General features: G+C 40.5%; 1 protein-coding gene across 1 annotated transcript in view; it reads right to left on the bottom strand.

The window, feature by feature from the left end:
* The window catches only part of LOC124606833 (39S ribosomal protein L52, mitochondrial), a 52,008-nt gene extending 28,124 nt beyond the window's left edge, over window positions 1-23,884 (bottom strand). The window contains exons 1-2 of the mRNA XM_047138908.1: window positions 23,755-23,884; window positions 23,586-23,673 (exon numbers count right to left, since the gene is read on the bottom strand). Coding sequence (XP_046994864.1) covers window positions 23,586-23,673; window positions 23,755-23,776 — 110 coding nt within the window. The 5' untranslated portion in view covers window positions 23,777-23,884. The remainder of the gene's footprint in view (window positions 1-23,585; window positions 23,674-23,754) is intronic.
* Window positions 23,885-24,104: the final 220 nt, after the last annotated feature.

Below are 24,104 nucleotides of genomic sequence, written 5' to 3'. Positions count from 1 at the left end.
AGGAGGGGAATATTCAGTACATATAAGACAAGTTACCAGTTTGGGTGGTCCGGCCACACTGAATGTGACTGCAGAGATTCTCAATGTAGAAGTAGTTAAGGTACTAGAAGTGAAAATGCCATAGGCAACCTTCACAAAGGCAAGGCAGTAAAACATGAGGAGGGTTTCACACTAACATTCCATTGTTAAACAGAAACACGGAAGACACAGCATGGCATTCTCTGGAAATGTAAACATGAGAAATCCATATGCAGACTCAAGGTTAGGTCACTGCATGATTGGTGAATTGAGGGGGACAGCTAGACAGAGGATTCTGGTGTCTGCAATATGACAGATGGTACTTGGAGAGGGGATAGATTTGTCACATTAAAACTTACATGGAGCAGTAGAAAGTCAAGTGAATTTTCTTTGTTCAGAATGGGTTACTTTCTGGGTAGGAATGTGCACTCTGCAGGCTTGGATGAAAGCGCTTCCCTAATTGGCAGTAGCTACATTTTTGAGCTTGAGATTTCTTAGTTACACAACATATTAAATTCAATCTAAAATGGCATACAGGGAAGATAGATGGGATATTTTTCTGTGTTGGTAATATTTTTCTGCATTGGTACACTGTTGAAAGTACCAAACCAAGACACGGTAAATCCCTACACCAGTGAAAACCAATTAGACAATGTGCATAATCCTTTAGAGTCCCCTCACATGATAGGATAGCACAGGGTATACTGGAGGTAGACTGAATGAATTTCAGAGGTGAGTTGTCAGTTGATACGTGGTTGAATCAGATATACACAGGAATTTTTCTAAGCAGATAGGCAGTTTCTTGAATCTGTTTTCATGAAATGAATGTGGCAATGACAGGAGATAGTTGTGCACGAATGCTTTGACAGCACTGTCATTGTCAAATGTGTCCTCCGACTGCTTACTTTAGTGGTCCACACAAATGAAAATCGCAGGGTGATAAGTTCGGACTGTAGGCAGGGCATTCTAGTGTGGTCCTGTGGACAGAAAGTTTCTAGCTTTGACAGGTACATGTAACCACTATTCATTGCAGTTCACAGTCCAGTGCTGTTTGGTTTGGTAGCATGTCAGTGGCCATTTGTATACTTCGAGATGATGAAATTTGTGCTCTGTTGTGAGAAGACAAGGCACTCAGCTTGTGGACATTTTCTGAAATCCAAGGTTCTCAGGAATGTTTGACTGAGCACTACCGTAGCTTACGCCAACCCACAGTAGCAATTTCAGCAGCTGTTATTCGGTGATCATATTCAACAAGCTGACTAACAATGTGAATATCTCTTCAGTCATGCTGGTCCTCAGATGATGGTAAACTGCATTCTCAACTGTTTCTGGGCCTCATAGAAACTGTTTGTGCCATGCATACATTTGAGTCTGAACTGTGTTGCAGGCCTTTTCAAAATTTTGAATGGTTTAACATCCTCTACTGTGTGAAACTAGATTATAGTTCATTGTGCAACAGATGATGGTAGCTCCTGCTCTGGCATTACAACTCTGACTAAAGAAACAAGACAATGTTCTTGCTGTGGAGAATAATCATTGAAAATGAAAGCAACAATAAACAAAGATTGCACAATTCTCCATTTACAGTACGGCGCACAAAACAAAAACTCTTATTTATATTTGATTCATCCTCATACATTTTGTGTGGTGGATAGTTAACCTGGAAATAAGGAGTTTGGTCATGGTGGTTTAGGCACCAGGGGATATTGTATATGCAAAGAAGGGATATGTTTGTTCTTTTTGCATTTATTCCAGTTATAGACCACATTTTACATCACATTGTTTATTTAGGTCTATAACGACCATCTTCAGACCTGAGTACAAAAAAATTTTAATACTCAGATCTGAAGAGTATCATCATAGAGTGTAATTAGTAATTTGATGTAAGATACTGTCGTCTGTAACTGGAACAAATATGAAATAGCCATTCCTGGACCACTGTGAATTTTTACTGTGAACAAATAGCAACTAATAAAAAAAAAAGCCTTAAGGTGTTTGTTAGCACAGCTAAACTTAGCACAACAAAGGAGAAACCACAACATGATGTATTGACAGCAAACTGGAGGTAGTGGACAGAGGAATGTATCATGGAACCCTGAGCCAGGAGGACAACTGCCAATTGAGAAGCATGGAAAGGAAAAGTGTTCCATATAAGAGTTACTGATGGGCAAGAAATGGTGAAGTTATTAGAGGAGTTATGTAACCCTCCCATACTATTAACAGCCAATCCAGGAATTCCACAACAGATTCCCACTGGAAATAAATTATCAGCATACCAGAGATAGTATCCGATTCTGCACTTCCTCCAGCCAGTAATGGAAGAATTCTTAGACCAGCAGCTCAATTATGTAATCACAGAAGAGAATACCAACACTTTGGAGCCTCTCAAGTGCAGATGGAAGCTGGCCAGTGCTACTAGTTTATGATGGCCTTGAGAGGTGGATTCCATTAGTTAGAAGTATCACAAGAGGATTGACTCCAGTCCTTGTTTACTGTTCCCTAGTGGCATCAACAGAACCACAAAATACCATTGGATTAAAGAACATACCAGTGACACGTCTGCATCAGCTGGATGGGATTCCAAGAGGCCTAAAATCAAGGCAGCATATGGTGTACTTGGATGAAATCATTATGTTTTTGAATGACGTTGAGAATATGTGATGCAATCACAAAATATGATGAGTCAACTGAAAATAGTGTGCTTGACAATGAATAGGGAAAAATGCCAATTTGTGCTACTTCACGTCCACTATTTAGGTCATACATGTATTACTGGCCAAGGTAGTGTGCAAATGGAATCCTGGCTTGTGGTGGTATCCATACATGAAAAGTCAGTGTGCAACCCCTATTATAGAAAAATAATTGCAATTCTTCTTAGCAGTGGCAAACTTCTATCGGAAATCTGTGTCTGTCTCTGTGGGAATAGTGATATCCTTCACGTATCTTCTTAAAAAAGGGGGGGGGGGGGGGGGGAGTGGGGAGTTCTACTGGACCTTGGAGCGAAAAGAAGCCCTAAGTATATAAGGACTTGACCAGTGATTGTAACTTAGAGTACCAAAATCTGATACCAGCAATCACATCCTAGAGTGCATCCTGAGTCAAAAACCTGAGTGGACAGAATGGAGCACCCAACAGCTGATGGTTCCAAGTTGATGAAAGAACCCAAAATAATTATGCAACAATGGAAAGAGAGACATTAGAGACACTAAGTGTAACCTATGGCATCACCTAATTATGATGCTACATATACAGCAAGCTTTTTACAGTGGGGAATGGTCATGCCACATTAAAACAGCTTCTAGGTCTAAAAGATTCAACCAGCTGACTTACATACTGGATGTTATGCTTTAGTGAAATTGATTATGAAGTTATGCACTGCACTGGCAGAACACATAGTAATGCCAATGGATTGAGTTGCAAGGTTAACACAACAGAATGCATGAGCATCTATGCTGATGAATGGCAAGCAGTAAAGAGTTCCAACCCCATTGTTAGCAATTCGCTATTCAAGAGCAGTTCTGTCCTTGCAACAAGATTCCTTATAAACATCTGGAACAGTCAATGTACTGTCCTGCCATCCAGTTTGTGCAATAAAGTGTTGAGGCAGCCCCATGGGGCGATACTGGTGGGGCATGGAGGGTAAAATGTTATGGACCAGTGGATTGTGGAACATTACTGTTGAAGTATCCATAAACAAAAATTGGAGCAATAAAAGGAACTGATTGCCTTGTATGCAAAGAGCAGGGCCCAACTCGAGTGAACACCTTTTCCAAGGTTCAAGATGATTGGTTCAGATACAATAATGCCTGAGTGAACACCATCATGAAATCACTGTGCCCTTACAATTACTGACCATTTCTCACAGTAGCTTATGATAGTTATCAACTGGCTGTTTAAATTTGGTACACTTGAGTCATCTATAACAGGTCAAGGATCTAAAACTTATTGGCAGAATTTATGAAGCAACTGTGCTGACTCCTACAATCCAGAAATTATGTACTAGTGAGCTGCAGCAGGGAATGGAAGAGCCAAGTGTGTTTGTGGAATGATAGGCAGAATGTTAAGTCACTAAGTAAACGGCTACAATAATTATTCATGCAAGTTGTTGCCATATATTGTAACAACATTAACTCCAAAGTTCATGAAAGGAAATGACTCACTTAATGAAGTAGTGCACAGGCAACAAATACCCTCATTTTCTACAAACCACCTCCAGGGGAATATATTTCATCGAGGCAAGAAATGCTCTCATCTTTTGAGCCAGTGTTACCATCCTCAGGAGAAGGCATTCCACCAGCTTATAATTTTGCAAAAAGAATAAGAGCAGTTCAAAGATCGACCAAGAAGGCAAACATTAAGGCTTTAGAGCAATGGGTGGGAACAATGTGGGGTAAGCTCACACTACCAAAATTTCACACTTGCCTATGGGTGACACTAATAAATATATTTGAAACTAAGTGCAAGATACAGAAAGGTCCGTATGAAGTAGATGAAATGGCATCATCTGTAAATAAGAAACTTCAGCAGTATATATTGTGTGTGTACAGCATGTCAGGCCATCTAGGGGTGCTCAGGAAGCGCTTCGGCTGTGACAAGCAGCTATAGTAAAGAAAAGGTAGCTTGTTGCCTCCTTTTAGCTCGCATAGCAATCACCAACCTGAACATGGATTACTTGCAGCTGTGACTGTCAAGTCTTGACACCACTCACATGTCTTGAAGTCCAATATGAGTGGTGTGTGTTTCACCCCTTTGTGGTCATGTTGGTAACATTGCATCAATATGTGCTAATACATACAGAATACCATGTTCATAGCACAAAATACACGACAGGAAAGCTCCTACAGTGATGACAGCTGCTGAGCTTGTTTATTGCCATTCAAATTGAATCACATTATACCTCTCAAAGCTAATTCATACCACACCAAGGAATGCATGCATATTAACACAGGTGTTGAGGATAAAACTAGTAATAACTTCCCAAATAGTATGAATACTTTTGGCTTGGCACAAATGATAAACACTGCCATGAGGGGGTCAAAAATTTCAGCTTCAATTTTAGACCATTTACTTACAGATACTGACAGGAAAAATTGTAAAGCATTTATAATAGATCTTGGCATTTTGGATCATTACTGCAAGATAATGAAGCTACAGATAAGCTTGGTAAAGTTTACAAAACTGCAAGCCTATAGAAGTATTTTTTTGGTACATAAGATATGCACTTGTTATAGGGCATTGGCAAATCAAACCTGGGACGAAATGTACATGGAAAACAATTTAGACGCTAAGGTCTCTAGATTCTGCACGTTATTTAAATCAATTTTTGAGAAGACATTCCCACAACTAGCTGCTTCTCTCTTGAAGCGGTTCAGTTTTGGAACACAGCCTGCAACCAGTTTACATTAAAAAGCGGTGACATTTTTTGCAAGACCCGAATATCATTTTGCAGGACAATGCTTGGGCACATATGGCACAACTGTGACTGATTTGTTCAATTAAATAGGCTGAGAAGTGCTGTACCTACCACCATACTCCCTGGACTTCAGCTCTTGTGAATTCAGCATGATGCCTAAACTGAAGGAAGCCCTTCACAGCATTCAGTTCAGAACTGTTACAGAGATTCATCAGGCAACAGACTAGGGCTGCTAAGGGTATCCTATGACTTTCATATTTCTGGCAACAGGTGAATACTTTGACAGTAAAACTTTGAAAAATGTATCTAATTTTATAAGTTGTAAATAAATTAATCAAGAAAGATAAACTAATAAATTACATGAATAAATACAACCTTTTTACAGAAGCACAGCACAGTTTCAAGTGAGGGAGAAGTACAACATCATCCATTACAGGATGACTGTGTTACATGCATTTTCTTGGGCTTGTCCATGGCTTTTGACATTTTTGACCACAAAATACTATGAAGAAAGCTAGAAGTGCTAAGCATAAGAAGAATAGCAAATGATGATTCCAGTCTTATTTAGAAAACAGGGTGCAAAAGTTAGAGGTAGTTTTCACGTCTGCTGAAGATAAATTTTTAGTACAACAATTGTCACACATGAAACATATAAACACAGGTGTTACTCACTGTATTGCATCGGGTTCAATTCTCTTCTTAATCTATATCAATGACTTCCCAGACATTAAAAGACATGGAGAAAAAGTTCTATTTTCCAATTTCAGAAAAGATATAGTCACTGATAAAATACCCGAACTCCTGTTATAGAAAGCAAATGAAATCCTCAAGGATCTTTATGAATGGGAAGTATGTAGTAGATTAACCTTGAACATAAAGAAAACAAACAGTATGCACTTCAGCATAAAGAGGTGAAAAACTCCGTCTCATTAAGCACAGATGAGAAATATATATACAAGCAACGAACACAAAGTTTTTAGGGATGGTAAAAGAAAAATACTGATGTCAGCTGTATTAGGTCACTGAAATATTTCAGTGGTGACAAGTGAAAATTTGTGCTGGACTGGGGATCAAACCTGGATTGTTGGTCACCTTAACCACTTCAACTATCCTAACATGCTTCATGTCCAGCTCGAATTCTCAACTTGACACACACTATTTCCGTTGTGCATCCCTGCTAGCCTGGTTTTTAGGCACGAATGCTGATTGTCATCTGACATGGAATGAAGACACAAAGATACTGTCAAAAAGAATGCCACAGCATGTTATGCTCTTAGGGGTTAGTGTCAGTTTGTAACACTCCATGTCTTGTGACAATATACCACGTACACTCAGTTCTTAGCTATGGGCTTACTTTTTGGGGATGAAGCCAAAAACCATGGACACAGTTTTCCAACTGCAGAAAAAGACACCAAGAATAATAACTGGATGTAGTATTTGGGCTCATTGTAAAGAACTATTTTAAAAATTGGGCATCCTTACTGAACCAAGTGAGTACACACATCAACCCATGCTGAATATCAGGGAAAACATTACTAAATCCATCACTAATAGTTATACACATAATCACAGAACAACAACCAGTTTTTAATCACATTTTCCCAGAAGAAACAAACAAAAAACACAAAACAGCTTCCCTCATCAGGTGATAAAATTGTATAATAAAAATTTTCAAATGAAATGAAAAAGGTTACTAAAATACACCTGTTTAAAAAGACAACTAAACTATTCTTCATAAATAATGTGTAGCACACAATTAAAGTTTACTTAGCTGACTTAGAGCAGTGGGTAGTAATGAAAGAGGATAGCTACAACACCTTGTCGCATTTTAATACATTGTTTACTATTTTCATAAAGAAATTATGTGTCAGGGTGTAAAATGCTTGATCGTAAGATTTCCCGACTTCAGTTATTCAGGTGTACTGAGGTTCATAGTTGAACGCGGTGGGAATGGAGTCTGGAGTTTGTGCAACGGGCACAGCAGAAGTATCCTTAGCATGAACGCATGCCAATTAAGAGCAGAACTATGTTTTATACTACAAGTTACTGGAAATATCCAGGAGTCATCAGCAGGTCTCCTTAGTGTGTGCAATAATGAGGAAGGGAACTATGTTTTATATTACAAGTTACTGGAAGCAGTTCTGGAGTCCTCAGTAGGTGTTCTTAGCATGTATGACAATGAAGAATGAAATCGTGTTCATATTACAAGTTACTTGACACAAACTGTGAGTAAATCTAGGAACATTATACAACAGAGACTTACTGAATGAAGCAGTGTAGCTGTTATGACATTAGCTTCATATCCAGGAGGATGGAGTTGCTCTCTCTAGCCATCCTGATTCGGATTTTCCATGATTTTCTTACTTGGCAAAGGTAAATACCAGGATGGTTCCTTAATTAAGACCACACCTGACTACCTATCCAATGCTCATAAAGCATGTTACATATGCTGAATGTTGTATATTTTAACCAACTGATTTACTGATTTGCATTGTATTATCTTGACAAATTCTATACCACTGTGAGTTGATCCTTGGATGAATAAAGGTAAGTAAATAAATAACCAAAATAGGAGTTTAGCTTATTTATTGTGGAAAGACTAGTGGACCATTGTACTAGTAAGTTAGAGTCAATAAGCCCTATTATTGTCAAAAGGTGGCTCTACATTGGCTGTATATGGTAACTGACACAGTAGTAGTACTTATTATTGCTTTTTAGATCAGTGTATAGAACTACAGGATAGTGGACTGCTGCTCAATGGGGTCTACTGTGATTCAAATGGCCCCTCTTCCTGCATTGCCATTGAACATCTACACTCTTATCAATCTGACCCATCTACTATTCAAAATCCTGCCTGCTGAACATTTGTCTTGCCTGAATGCCACTCTAGACTGTTCTCTTCTTGCTTCGTCTGATAGCAGCTCAGCAGAACTGGATCAGTTTAGAGCACTTACTGCAACATGTACAGCAACAGAGATACAAAGTATCAATGCCAGGTTACTGTTCAGGGTACCACCGCCTCAACAACTGCCATGAGTCCGCTTGTTGCTGATGCCACTTACTACTGCTAAAAATGGTAAATATTTCAAATCTGTGCCCCACCGCTCTTTGATTGCCAGACACTGGCTGCCAGTTTCAGCCAGGACAAGTACAACAATACTGCTAGAGCTGTGGTTCTGTGCTACCTAGTGTCAATCGCAGGCTGGTTGGCTCTGACATACCTAGGTCTGATGGTCTTTCTGCAAGAAATAAACTTAGCTCACATGTCCCAGCATGGTATGTATGAGTTTCAAGCAACACCATATAACTGCATAAGTTCTACAGCTGTCATCACCGTATGAGATTTTCTGTCTCAGGCTACGAGTCAAGTATGTGGTGTGCACATATTTGTGCAGTGTTCCATACAATGCCTTGCAAGGGTGTTCATGTAGTACTCATATTAGCATTCCAGATAGGCAAGCGGTATCCGGATCCGCAACCACAGTCACATGCCATTCACTTCCATAACTACAGTTACTATGTCATAGAAAGTTTATTTTCCAAAGTTGCAAGAAACTACAGAGGCCAATAAGCTCCTTTGTATATACAAGGAATTGTTCCTGAGGCAGTGATAGGACTACTTTCAACCTGTCAACATAATGGATTACTTCTCGCAGCAGAGAAATCTGCACTGGACAACACAGCCTGCTGCATGTAATGTCTTCTAGATTTTGGCCCAACTGAGCCTCCAGGTGCTAGTTATTACAGGTGAGGGATGGTAATGTGGATGTACTGTTAGGACGGCCTTTCATCGACCCAGTAGGTGAAAGGAGGTTTGGAAAATTTTTCTCCAGTGACGACACCAGAGTAATACTATACCATCACAAGGATGGTAGATGCCAGTCTTTCTTATCGTGCCAGTCTTTCTTATCAAAAGTTGGTGGAGTTAAGGTCCCGGTCAGGTTGGAGCCAGGTATTCATTCCCCACATTATAAGTTGACAGCAGCTGTGACAGAGAGGGCAGTGGCACTGACATAGCACAAGTTTATACAGATGGCATGCCCAGGAATCAAAGTGGTGGTTGTTGCTGATCACATGACAGTTCCCACACCATCTTTCATGCAAGATGATTCCAGGCAGCTGCTTCCACAAGAACAAAAAAGAACCATATCTCTCCCCAATATGCAATATAACTCAACAACATTCTACAATCCAACTGAAATCTTATCAATCACCCTGGTGAACCACTATGAGCCTATTCACCAGTGCTTTCAATGAAACTATTTCAGCACTCCTTGCGCCATAGGGCACAAACTGAACTACATGAGATGTGGGTAACAAGAACTGCTGCTATGTTCCTTTTGCATACCACTTGACTGCCTATTTTTTGTTATTGTAATTGTTACTGCACATATTGCAATTGTTACTGTGCCAGAAATGTGCTGAGACTGACCCACTTCATCAAATGCTAAACATAGGAAACATGGTGCTGGCTTGAGTCACATTGTACAGAATACTCAGCGACTGGGTATTATACAGAGATAACCTTATTTCAGGGCAAGATCTGAGAATGTTGTAGCTCCAGAGGAGTAATCTAATGAGGTGTTTGAGGCCTGAGTGGCACTGGATAATGAAGTAAGTGCTTCCAATTTTCTGGTAACCAGAGATATGGTGACTGAAATGAGGGGGCAGATTCGATCCAAGATATCCATGTGTGTGCCAGATGCAGGAGAAGAAAGCTGGTAGAGAGCAGTGGTATAGCTATTGAAAAATTTGCTGTTGGAGCAAATACATTTACCGCAGACACCTAAGCAGTACAGAAGGGAGTGTTTAGTGCGGAAGTGATGGAAACTGTAGAAGCAGAGACATCACTGCTTGTCAGTAGGTCTAAAGTGGATCAGTTCTCAATAACCAGCGTGGCAGCAACTTTTGTCTTTGACAGGATACTCCAGGTGATATGTTGGAGCTACTGATCTACCACAGCTGAGATATGATCTGTTGAGACTATGTACCCTTCCAGAAGGGGAAGGTATTCTGTATTTTATACAGTAGACAGAAAGCACACATGTGCAAATCAGAAAGAGTACGATGTTCTATGGAGAGATACGTCACACCTTTTGGGGGTTTAGAGTTTAAGATATCCTGCAGTTCTCTGTGTGTAAAAAGAAATGTGGTCTTTAGAAATAGCTTTATATGACAAAACCCCTATGCAACTATCAAGGAGCATGGTAAGAAAATCTATATCCACAGGGATGATTATGATATACTAGTATACCTTCTGATCATTTATGGCTTTGGAGTCACCTAGACTAATGGTTATGGTGTTACTTGATATTTTCAGAAGATGACTTTGGGGGCGAGGGGGGAGGATTATTTGGGGTTCACAGTCTGAACTGTCCCTCGTTCTGTCGATGGTCTCTCTGTTGCTTATGGGTTAGAACTGAGTAGTAAATTGCTACTTCCAGTTTTTGTATCTGTACAGGTGTCACAATGCTGGGAGACCATCCTATCAGCACAAATGTCACTACACTAGCTGACAGCAGGTATGTGATCTGGGAGTCAGGGAGCTGGATCTTGCAAGTGGAAAGAAAAAAAAGGAAACACGATTTGTTGGCCAATGTATGGAGGAGCAGAGAATCCGAACACTGCATACAGACTGGCACATAGAAAAGCACAAGACACAAACATTAGGAATAACCAAAATGACTAGCACACGAACCCAAGGGCTTGCTGTGATGCAAACGGCCAGGTCTGTGTTAACCACCTCAGCATAAGGACTGCCTGGCCTGGCCTGTTACTGCTGGCAAGAAAACACTTGTGTTAGTGGTTCTGTCTATACAACACTCTGTGTTCACTGTCTGTGATAGCTTTCTGCATTACTCTGTCTCAAGACTCATGCCATCTCACCTGTTTCCTTATGTATATCCCCCAGAAAAGGCCACTAGGACCTAAAATGGCCTGATTTCTGCACACAACCTTTGTTGCAAAACCAGAGAGGACATGAGATTCCTTGGCAGTGGGTCGACCACCAAAGTTGGCACCAATGACCTGACTTTGCTGGAATGACAGAAGATTTCAGAAGCTGGCATAACAGCAGGTCCACCTGATCCAGTAGGGGTGAGGACCCATTTACAGGCAGTAGGGAAAGAACAGCACAGGTTCCATCTCTATGAGCTCAGCATCAGGAGTCGCAGAAGCAACTGCTGGAAGTGCCCTATTCTGTGGGTGACAGTAGGTTGGTGGAGAGCATGTGTTGACGGCAGCAGGTGTGGAAGCTGCAGCATTTGGAAGCGTCCTACTAGGAAAATGCCACATCTGACCCTATCGTAAGGCTGGTATAGAGAGCAACAGGTCGCAAACGAAACTGATTTGAATGATGGGTCAGGAGCTCCCGACCGACATTCACCATGAATATGTCGGCCATTACTGCCCAGCAATACACTCAGCAGCCAGCCCTGTTGCCAGCAAAAAACTGGGCTCAAATGGCACCCCATGAGGGAAATACAGTAGGCCACTATACCAGACTGCACTCATTAAGCAGCGCCATCTGCTATGAGGCTAGGAAGCGAGACAGTGCATCACTGTAGGACGAGGCAGTCACGGACTTCAGCATTTGGATCTTGAAGGTTCGCACAAACCATTCTACTTCCGAATGTAATGAGCAGTAGCCAGATGTTGGATGCAACTGTGAATGTAAAAACTCCCAAACTCCTGTGACACACATTGCCAACCATCATCAGAGATTAGGGTCTATGAGGAGCCCTCAATGGCAAAAATGACGAACAACATACAAATAGTTGCTCACAGAGTGGCAGGTGATGGATACATACGAGAAATTAGACAATGCATTTACTGCTAATAACAACATGCTTCCCAGAAAGTGACCTGTAAAGGCAACGTGCAGCTTGTCCAAAGTAGGCTCTGGAACTAGCCAAGGGAAAAACTGATGTGGTGGTGCGGCATAGTTTTCCCCACAGGCAACAAAAGCCCATGCAAGATATTGACTGCCATAATCAATTATCAGCTAGCAGATGTGCTGCCATGACACAGCCTTCACACAAGACATACTCCACAATGATGCATGCAGCAGCAGAAGTATGCGAGAACACAACGCCAGAGAGACGATGACTCGACAGCTTTGCTCCTCCATGGCAAGCATGATGACCCCCTGGACAACACTGAATCAACTGTGTAGCAGGAGAAACAAACGTCATGTCAAATCTGTTCCCAAAGGACTGCACTTGGGCCATCCCATCTGGATTGCTTAACTTATTTTCTGGAAAAGCGTGTCAGCAGCTGTGGCAGCCACAACCTCCAGTGCTGTCAAAAAAGATTTAGCAATGTCTGCTGCAAGGTTATCATTCAATTTGGAAACAAGAGCCTCCTGTTGACTGAACTACAGATTGGGTCCCATTGGCAGTCACGACAGTGCACATGCATTAGTGTGCTGGGTGATGAACCAGTAACAAATATCATTGCAATAATTGCTGAGAAAAAGTGCCCAACTCTGCAAACAGTGTGCAGTTCTCCGCACGAGTTTAGAACCAGGGTCAAATAACAAAATATGTGCTCATGGTTTGTGATGGATACAAAATTTTCTCTATATAATTAAAAAAATAGATATGCTGAAAATGATAGCTAGTGCCTCCTTTTCCATCTACGAACAGTTACATTGTGCTGTTTAAATATCTTTGATGTGTACTGGGACAAATCAGTGGCCAGGGTTAATGGGTTAGAAACAGTGCCTAAGAGACTGAAAAGCCCGCTGACAGTCCACAGACCACATGAATTTCATGGCCTTTTGATACAGCCAGTTAAGAGGATGGCAGATATGCGCAGATGGTGAAGGGGATTGGGTGATGGTGACAAAAGTATGCTATTGCTGATGACTTACATAGGCCATGAAATTTTTTGCCTGACCCAAGGTATTCTCAGACAGGTGGTCACATGACCAGTAAAGAGTCCAGACCTTGAAATAGGATCAGCCGGGACACTACACTGACTTTGTCAGTGATCTGGAACCCAAAAACAGAAAGTATCCAGCCCAGAAATATTTTGTGCCAAAGGTGAATTTACCAGTAACAACATAAACTGTCTTTCCACCTTCTTGTAATGAGCTGAAATGGAAAACTGCCAACACAATGAGATATGTTGTTTACTATAAGATACCACTTACGTAGAAGTCACTGCAACACTAAACAGCCCAAGAGCCCATACAGCTATAAATTAATGAGACTGACCTTTGCCCCTATGTTGACCTGTAACTCAATTGGCTGCCCGTCCACAACCAATGACAGGAAAATATGCTGGGGTGATGCCTGTGGGGTGCCAGAGACAGTCTCCAAGTCCAGGGAAAATACTGGGGCCTCTAACAACCAGCCTGTGGCTCACTGACTGCCACAAAATGATGCCAGCTGGCTGACTTCTCGGCATACCCCACACACGGCATCAATATACAGGCAATCCTGTCAAGCATGCACCAAATGACAATTTGGGCAGGACCACTGACTTGCCCATTGAGTGCAGAAGAAGAGCAATGTCAAGAGCCCAAAAAACATTGCAAGTAAGGATCCCAACTTCTCGATTTACTTGGGCCTACAGAACTCACAGCAGGTGAAGACAGGCAGCACAGTGACATAAGGGTGCATTCAGATCATTAATGGTGTCCTCACATGGTGGCTCAGTGGAAGGCAAGGTCAACCAGCCAATCCCACCAGGCAACGAGCACTGTTTACCATGCTTATCTAGCTTTGCCACCTGCCAACTGTCAGAAAGCATGTCCCTCGCCGCTGCTGTAATTTCATGTTATTAAGCAATCTGGGCAGATTCAGCTAATGAAGGGTTATAGGGGACCAATGCCCTGGTTTACCTCAGATTTTGGTGCTAATCAAATAAACACATCCCTAATTAGTGAGTTGACATATATTGGGGACACTCAAACTGACACTGGTGCAAGAGAGCCTGCAGATTGGTAATCCAGACAGCACACAACTGCCCAGGGCACTTGTGGTGCTTGTTAAATTGCAACTGTGCCACCAACACATAGAATTAATTTCCAGAATACTGTGTGAGCAACTGACAAAATTCTGCAAAGGTAAGTTTGTCAGCCTCAGCAAGGACGATAACTTGGCGGCCTTATCAGATGCTGATAATACACCTGGCAGTGCAGTAAGAACTAGTGAAGGCAATTCTCCCATGTTCCTGTAGACTTGGCAAAACTGGCAAATGGAGTCGGGAGTAACAGGGGAGAAGGTTCCTCTGGAGGTAGCTGACTTCCACCAGTGTGGTGTGAGAGCAGATCAAATATGCATTCTGTTTGAGCAGCTGTTGTTGCTTCTTCTAGAGGCACAACTGTTCCTGCCAGCATTGCATACATGCCGGGTTTATTGTGGCCACAAATTAACACCATGAAACAAATAAAAGTGTCACACTTATACAGACATCCTCTATCGCCACTTTCGTTTCTGTACAAGAATAACAATGTTGTAAAACCATCCTGTTGGCACAAATGTCACTACATTAGGGGGGTACATGGCGCAGAAGTTGGGCGCTGGACCCCAGAAGACGAAAAAAACATAGGAGGAGAGAGTCTGGACACCATACAGAGCCTGGCATGAAGAAAAGCACAAGACATGGTCAGTGCAAATAACAATACAGACTAGATGTGGAACCAATAGCAGGCTATGATGTGAAAGGCCAGGTGCATGTTAGTAGATCTCAGCGTAAGAACTGACCCACCTGGCATACTGCCATCTGCAAGCAAACACCTGGGTCACTAGTTCTGCCCATACAATTGTCTGCTGCACCGTCCATGATAGGTTTCCACACTACTTTGCTGTGACACACATGCCAGATATCCTGTGTCCAGAGGGAACATGTATGGAACAAGCCCTGCATCTTTGTCTATTGTAGGACTATAGACAAGGGGTTGGGAGCAGCAGTGGAATGGGGATGGGTTGGGGACAGGGGTGGAATAGGGACGGGCAAGAATATCATGTAGGATGGGGGGGGGGGGGGGGGGGGGCAGTGGCATATCACAGGGCACAATGAGATAATGTGATTCAGTTACTCCAGTCCTGTGGAATAATGACAAGGGAACTTTCCCTATTGTCAATGAAAGATCTTGATGAAAATTGGAAGAAGTGTAGAGGAGACAAAATAATGCGATACATATATATATTTGTGCCCTGTTTCACTTTTAAGTGGTAAAATGCGCCCTGAAAGGTAATTTGGCATATTAGGTTTAGAGGGAATGGTCTTGAAACCATGAAACATAAAAAATATGTTTCACATAAAAGTTGAAATGTAACTAACATTCTACAAAACTGTATAATCAATTTTTGAAAAAAAAATGGAATTTTGAAATTTACACCACCACCATTACTGAATTTTGCAAAATGGAAACTTTTGCTACAACAAAAATTAAAGAAGCTTTCATGCCACCTACATCCGAGTTTAATAAAGCTAGTTTCTGTAATACCATTTTTGGAAAATAAGTTGTATACAATGTGCTATCAGAGTATGTGTAACATATCTAATTAAAATATCTAAGTGTTCATTTGTATTCTAATTACATGTTTTACTTATTTTGGTTTATGTTTAAATTATGCTGCAAATTAATTTTTTTTCATTTTTTTAGTTTACTGTTTCACATATGTGTATTTGCTTAATTGAAATAATAAGTAACCCATTATTATGATCCAAAATCATTACAATAACGATAATCACTAAAGAAATGCTTACACCATTACATTTTTTACACCACACACACAAAGTAAATGGATTTCTCCTGTGCTGGGAAAGACATCTGTTTCACTTGTTCAGATGTTAGCTTACCAGATTTTGATATAGTCACAAGAGCTTTTGGGGCTTCATAAAGAGATGCTCGAATTCTTGATACAAACTCTCCATCGGTTTCTTTTAAAATTATGTACAGGGTGGTAAACAACTTTCCAGCTACAGAGACTAATGGGTGAATCGTTTAAGTGAAGTTCTCTTCATGGTGTATCTCCAAAGGCTGTTGTAGAGAAGATCTCACACGCAGTCAAACAGTGCATGTACCACCAGCAAACCCCGATCTGTTAGGGTGATGCTTTCGAGTATGTACTGCTCGGCACACTACCTGCCGAATACCGTTGCTGTGACAAATTCTTCACGACACAATGAAAGTGATTTCAGAGCTAGTTTCATACATTAATAGCTGCTTCTGAAGACCATTAGTTGAAGATTATAAAGGATTGCCACATGTGGCAACACAGCCTGTTACCATCTCAAGGAACCGGCCCTCTCTGGCACAACTCCTCACTAGCTACATCTCAAAGATGCTGTAGTTTGTGGCCTGCAGAATACCGAGGTTCACCAATTAGCAGCCTATGGGGTACAAGGCTACACTGCTAGTTGGCAACATCATAGACAACATCACGAATCAGCCTAGAACTGTGCATGCTGGTGTCTGCTCACTGGTGCTTCCTGTTATATAAGCAAGTGCTGCGAGTTCCACATCAGTCTCATCTGCTGCCTGATACTACTACAGAACTGTACATCACTGCACGACTTCTGGACCTCACTGCAGTCTTCAGGACCTCTCTTTCAAGGAACGGTTTTTGATTACTATGCATTACACATATTTCTGAACATGGTCCTCGACGCGGATGTCTCTTCAAATTCTTCTTCAGACTGACTGTACTTGTCAGTATTCACTGAACCTGTGGTGTCGAACAAACTTGTTTCTGCACTGAGGTGAGATTTTGTACTGTGTGCAAAGTACATCAGTTGGCAAATATGAGACATGCCAATCATTAACCCAGTTAAAATTTTCTGAATTCTAAATGATCATTCCAACAGCCTGGAATTCCCTGAGAGTTTGGCCAATTCACAGGAAATGGAACCAAAAGGCACCATTGCAGCATTCATTTGTGAAAGAATAGATGGACATTTGACTGTAATAGAACAAGATAATGGGCTATGGTTTGATGGGTCACAGCTCCATGACATAGCAATGATTGTGTATCTGATTGTGAAACATATGAAGAGTCCTTCACCCAGGCAATGTCCTATCTTCAGAAAGCGAATTAAATATCAAATATAAGAAATCTGCGGTTGAATTTTTGAAAAACAGAAAGAGAGGGAAAAGGCTGCTTCCATCGACACAGCATAAATATCACAAAGTTATGTTAGTGAAACAGCTGTATTGCTGGGAAAAGTATGTTCTTGATAATGACTCAAAAGAAAGTACTTCAGGTTATGTGTCATCAGCTGGTTATGCATGATATTGACCTACGAAAGTGGGGCTTGCAGACAAGCAGGGAAGTTAAGTTACATAATTTCAAGGCAAGCTTCAAATGGCTATTGCATTTTAAATGGTACATAGGCTTGTATATCAGAAAATAACAATGTTTTTAACTAGACACTATATAAATGATAAAAATGATCTCGAAGAGGTCATTTTATGACTTGTAGTGCAAGTTAAGGAGCATAACAGTATTTGGAGTTGCACTCTGGACATACTTTGTTCCATAAGAGTGCAAAGAAAGTTGAATCAAAGGTGCAGTCATTGTCTTCAATTACTCACTGTTACATGATTCAGCCTACAGTCTCTGCAGCAGGCAAATTTCTGACCCCTCTTTTTGTAGTTTTAAAAGAAACTAACATAAAGATTGGACGGAGAATTAGAGAATGTCATTCTAAAGCCCCAAATATTTTTGTGGTGACATCGAAATCTCATAAACTAATGTCTGGCCATGTCAAAAGATATTAGACAGAAGTTTTCTTTCTCAGTTTGGGAGAAAAACCTGTACCATTGTATTCCTGGGGTGGTCAGTGATAAAGAACTGTTCTGAGTGTTGTACCTGAGGACAAGGACCTTGTTCATCTGGTGATCCCAAAAGGCTCGATGGGGTAGGTAGAGCCGTTGGACATATACGGTTCTCGATGTTGGGAGAAATTTGTGAGAAGATTTTCAAATCTAGTTCTGCTGCATGATTATGATGTCAATCTCTACTTGAGAAACAAAATAAACAATCTGCATTCACTAATACACAATCAACAATCTTCACCGATGCTTTCCAATGTACTGAAATATGCGTGGCACAAATTAGGATATTTAGAAGATCAGCCGCCACTATTTGTAGCACTTTATGAACATTGTTTTTTATTGACCTGTCCACTATGTGTATTACGTGGAGAACTGTTGTTCATTGCGTGTGCATATTGTACGAAAACATTATGTTTTAGCATTTCTTTCCTGATTATCGTTACTGTAACGATTTTGCTTCATAATAATGAGATAAGTATGATTTTCAATTAACATAATAGACATGACGTGAAATGTTTAAAAAAGTAGAAGAAAGGACATTAGTTGCAAATATAAAATAACAATTTACATAATACAATAAAAATATGTACAGTATAGCAAATAATTGGAACAATAATGCACATTTAGATATTTTAATTAAGTATGTTGCACATACTATGACAGCACATTTTGTGCTACTCACTTTCCAGAAATGGTATTACAGAAACCAGGTTTATTACACACGGATGTATGTGGCATAAAAACTTTATGGTGTAACAAAAGTTTCCATTTTGCAAAATTCATTAATGGTAGTTGGGTAATTTGCAAATTTTCTGACAGTTAATTATATAGTTTTCAAGAAGATTAATTACATGTAAATTTTTATTTTATTTTATATTTTAATTTCGTGGTTTTGAAGCGATTTCCTCCACACCCAATATGCCAATTTAACTTTCAGAGTGTGCTTTACCCCTTAGAAGTGAAATTGGGCACAAACAAAAAAGTATGCATTGCATTAATTTGCCTCCTCTACACACCCATCAAGGTTCATCAAGGTCATTCATTGATACATGGGAATGTTCCTTTGTAAGTCATGAGGAAGCTGCTCCTTTGTGGCCAACCAATGGGTATGGGTAGGGAGGGGAGGGGGGGGGGCAGACTTGCAGGTGGCTGGGGAGACAAGGTGTGGAAGATCTGTTTCTGGACAAGGTGGGGAGGATAATTTCAGTTTGTAATGCCTTCAATGAGATCCCTGGCATATTTGATAAGGGACTGCTCGTCACTACCAGTAGCTAGGCTGTATGGAAAGGACTTTGTGTTGTATAATACATGGCAGCTGTCAAAGCAGAGGAATCATTAGTAGTTGGTAGGTTTGATGTGGACAGAGGTACTGATGTAGACATCCTTGAGGGTGGAAATTAACATTCAGAAAGATGGCTTATTGAGCTGTGGAAAACCAGGTGAAATGCATGGAGGAGAAGGTGCGAAGGTTCCAGATCATGAAGATGTCATCAGTGAATCTGAACATGGTGAGGGCTTTGCATTATGGGTGTCTAGGAAGGAGTCCTCTAAATGGCCAATGAATATGTTGGTGTAGAATGGTGCCATTTGGGTGCCCATAACTGTACCATGGATTTCTTTGTACACGATGTTCCAGAGGAGAAGTACTTGTGGGTGATGATATAGTTGGTCATGGTGACCAGGGAGGAGGCTGTGGGTTTGGAGTCAGTCAGGCACTGGAATAGGTAGTGTTCATAGGCAGCAAGTCCTGGCCTTAGGTCTTATGTTGAGGGAGGTTGCACAGACAGTGATAGGCAATGTGTCATGTGATAACGGTACAGGAACTGTGGGAAGTTGGTAGAGGAAATGGTCAATGTCTTTTATATAGTAGAGTAGGTTATCAGTAATAGGCTGAAGGTGGTGGTCACAAGAGCACAGATTCCCTCTATGCAGGCACACGAACCATACACAATGGGGCAGACAGCGTAAACATAAAATGAACAAAAACATGCACATGCATGTCTGCACTATCCCTGTTATCTACATTGTCTTGGTACTACATTTAATAATCATAAATATAAGGTTCTAAATGAACCTAAAAAATGCCCAATCAAGTAGAAATGTTCCACTCCACCCTTAAGCTACTAATTTCCAAATAATCCTCGCAACTGAAGTTTACTTTCATTTGAGCCCAAGGTTCTGCCAATAATGTTCCTTATCTGCACTCACATTTTACTACTAGCAAATTAACACTCTGATTGTCATTGTAGGTTAAACATAATTCAGTTCCTGGTCTGACAGAATTTTAACTAGTCACAAATGTTTTATGCCCTATTCCAAACTTAATAACTGTGCCCAACATCCTTTTCCAGAGAAATGAAACAAAGAACAGCATTCCATCTTCACTCTTATTATTATCACTGCAGTAATTTGGCTCATAACAATGATTTTGGCTCCAGTGTCATATTTGGACATATATGATGCGTGTGCGTTACAGTTTCAGAGGATCAAGGGAAGTGTCCCAATACACCCATCTGCTCTGACTGTGACATATATGTGTGGTGTGACATCATTGTGGCACAGTGTTTTTGAGTTGAATCGAGTTTGTAGATGGAATGTCATAGCATTTGGTGGCATGCTCTTGTGACGGATGTTCATGTTTGGAAATGTTTGTGTTATGTGTGGTACTTTGACCTTGTGTAATCATTCTGTGAACTGGTTGTTGAAAGTGTGTGCTGTATCCTCAGTGAGTTATTCACTGTGGGTTGCGTTGGGTGATGATATGGTGACAATGATAAGTATTTTACAGGAGTCTGGCTTGGCTGCCAACTTTGAGAGGTGTCATGTGTGCAACGAGGGATGGATATGTGTGTGTATGCGAGTGTATACCTGTCCTTTTCTCCCCCTAAGGTAAGTCTTTCCACTCCCGGGATTGGAATAACTCCTTACCCTCTCCCTTAAAACCCACATCCTTTCGTCTTTCCCTCTCCTTTCCTCTTTCCTGATGCAGCAACTGTTGGTTGCGAAAGCTAGAATTTTGTGTGTATGTTTGTGTGTCTATCAACCTGCCAGTGCTTTCGTTTGGTAAGTCACGTCTTCTTTGTTTTTAGATATATTTTTCCGACGACGATATGAAGTTGACTAGAGCCCTGGCTTCGCGGACCAGGGACCTACATATGTGGCAACCTATCCAACAGGGAACCTGGTCCGAGAAAGCTAGGTTGGCTATCAGGGGGATTGTTTTACTTACGGAATAGTTTTGTTATTGTTCATCTTTTTATCTTTCAGCAGCTATTATGTTTTGTTTTCTGAGGGTTGTTTTTTTAAAAATGTATGAACTGTCTTTTTGTTTGTTTCTACTATTTCTACATCTACATCCATACTCCGCAAGCCACCTGACGGTGTATGGCGGAGGGTACCTTGAGTACCTCTATCGGTTCTCTCTTCTATTCCAGTCTCGTATTGTTCGTGGAAAGAAGGATTGTCGGTATGCTTCTGTGTGGGCACTAATCTCTCTGATTTTATCCTCATGGTCCCTTCGTGAGATATACGTAGGAGGGAGCAATATACTACTTGACTCTTCGGTGAATGTATGTTCTCGAAACTTCAACAAAAGCCCATCTTTGTTGGTTTTGTGTTTAGAGGTTGGTTAATGAGGGGAGGTTGGGGTTGTCTGGATAATTCTGTTCTGTTTCTGTCGGTGGGTTGGTTGTGTGTGCATATATAAGTGTGTGTGTGTGGGGGGGGGGAGCAACCTAGTTGTATTCATCCAGTAGCTTTGGTTAGTAAATATTTTTTTATGTTATTTGGTTTGTAATGCTTTATGTATGGTTTATTTGTTTTGGTGCATAGTTTTTTGTTGGTATTTTGATTAGCTAAGTGGACATAGGGGTTTCTGGGTTTTCAATTTGTGTGTGAGGTTTTGGTATCATTGGTTTGTTTGAGCTACATAGGCGAAATTTTGTGATTCCGCATTCTAAAATTGCTTATGTTAGTTTTTTGGTATCATTTTTATTTCATTTGTATGTAGTGACAATATAGTTACCACATTGTATATGCCAGAAGTAGGGGTATCCATCATCTTGATGACACAATGGGTCAAAGCAGACGGGTGGAATTCTATGCTTCTGCAATGCCATTCCAACTGTACCAGACTGCTCTTGTATTGTCTCATTTCTGTGTTTTTGAGAATCTATGTGATATTATTTTAAACAGTCTAAATTTCTACTATCTTTTTCTGATGTTGTGAAAAGAAACTGAAATACCTAACTTATTGCTGTTTGCCATGTTTCAATTATCACATTAGAACATAGGTAACTGACATTTTAAGTCTTTTTTTCTTCCTTCATGATAATACCTCACATTTTCCATGACGCAACAATTATTGAGTTGTACAAATAGACGTCGCCAATCCTACAAACAATTTCATCCATCCAAACCTGCACTTGCTTTAGCATCAATGTACTTACATAAATTACATGTCACTTTTAATGTGGTGTGTAGGCCTATTCAAACATTTCATCATATCAAATTAACTTTCATTGTGGAACTAATCATACATAAACTCAGTCTATCTGTGGTCTCTCTATGGACTTGTGCACCAAAACTTATCATAATTTCCATTAAAACTGACATTAATTACTGAAATTTGAGTTTTCTGTAGTGCAGGCATACTTTATGTTTTCTATATGATGAGAGAGAAATGCATTGGATATTCATTTGAATTCCTTCAGAAAGACAGTGAAACACTGAATTTGACCTTAAAGTACTTATTAACTAACAGCTTCATTAACCACAATATCATTACAAATAGCAGAGAGATTAAAAAGGAGCAATCAGTTGTTTGGATGAATGTCACAGAATGTCTAAATTCCAAGTCACAATATAATCTGGAACTGATAGACATCTATCACTAAATGTTGTTACACAATAATAGTCCTCTGCAAGCAGTTGTTAAGAATGAGAACTAATGCTAAAACAATGTGACACTTGTATCATCTTTTTTACTCACGGATACTTGAAAACGAACTAAGAGCCAAACTCATCAGTCATCCCAAGATCTAAAGATTCTTAACCAATGTATGTTGTACGCTGGTGACAGGTAACTGCTTTATTTATCTTATTTTTCAATTACTGCACAGGACAATGAATGACTGCACTTTCGTAGCCTCTAGCCTGGTTTCTCTCCCACCCTCACTGCCACAACGCCGTTAGTCCTGTCAGGCTGGCCCTTGATTTTCATACATCTGTAATTTTTAAACTGATATACTTATAAAGCTGTTCAAAGACAATTGTCCTTTTCAAGGATTTCCTTTAATACGCTATGGGATTGGTGTCTGACTAGAATGTATTCGAAAGTACAGATGTTTCAGCTTCACTTACTCTCGTCTCCACTTCTGTTCGAGTCCATTTGCAGTTGAGGTACTGAATAACAACTTCGTTAAGGCATTTCGGCTTGCACAGATCTTATCTAAAATAAAATAAAAAAACAGCATTAAATAATACTCGTACCACGAGTAATGAGTTAGAATCAATTATTCGTGGCACCCACCGAGACGCAGCAATATCGACATTTTTTAAAAAAAGATATGGAGATCTTCGTTCACATTAACCAAGCAAAGCACACTTGTTTACTTCACAACTGTTTATTTATTTACACTTTGAGAACCAAACATTGTCTATGGCGAAGACATAACACCGAGTCTACGCAATACCAACGAATGTTGTGTTGCGCAAATAGTATTCTGCAGAGACAGACTAGCTCTTCTGGACATTGCGGAGAAATGGCTTAGCCACAGGCTATAGGATTGTTTCAGAATGAGGTTTTACTCTGCAGGACCGGTAGTCTCGCACGTTTCGCAAGAGAACTTCTGTGAAGTTTGAAAATAGGTACTGACGGAA

This window comes from Schistocerca americana, chromosome 3, assembly GCF_021461395.2.
Source record: "Schistocerca americana isolate TAMUIC-IGC-003095 chromosome 3, iqSchAmer2.1, whole genome shotgun sequence".
NCBI classification, from domain to species: domain Eukaryota; kingdom Metazoa; phylum Arthropoda; class Insecta; order Orthoptera; family Acrididae; genus Schistocerca; species Schistocerca americana.
Note: the sequence above shows the minus strand (reverse complement) of the source record. Positions and strands in the feature narration are given on the sequence as shown.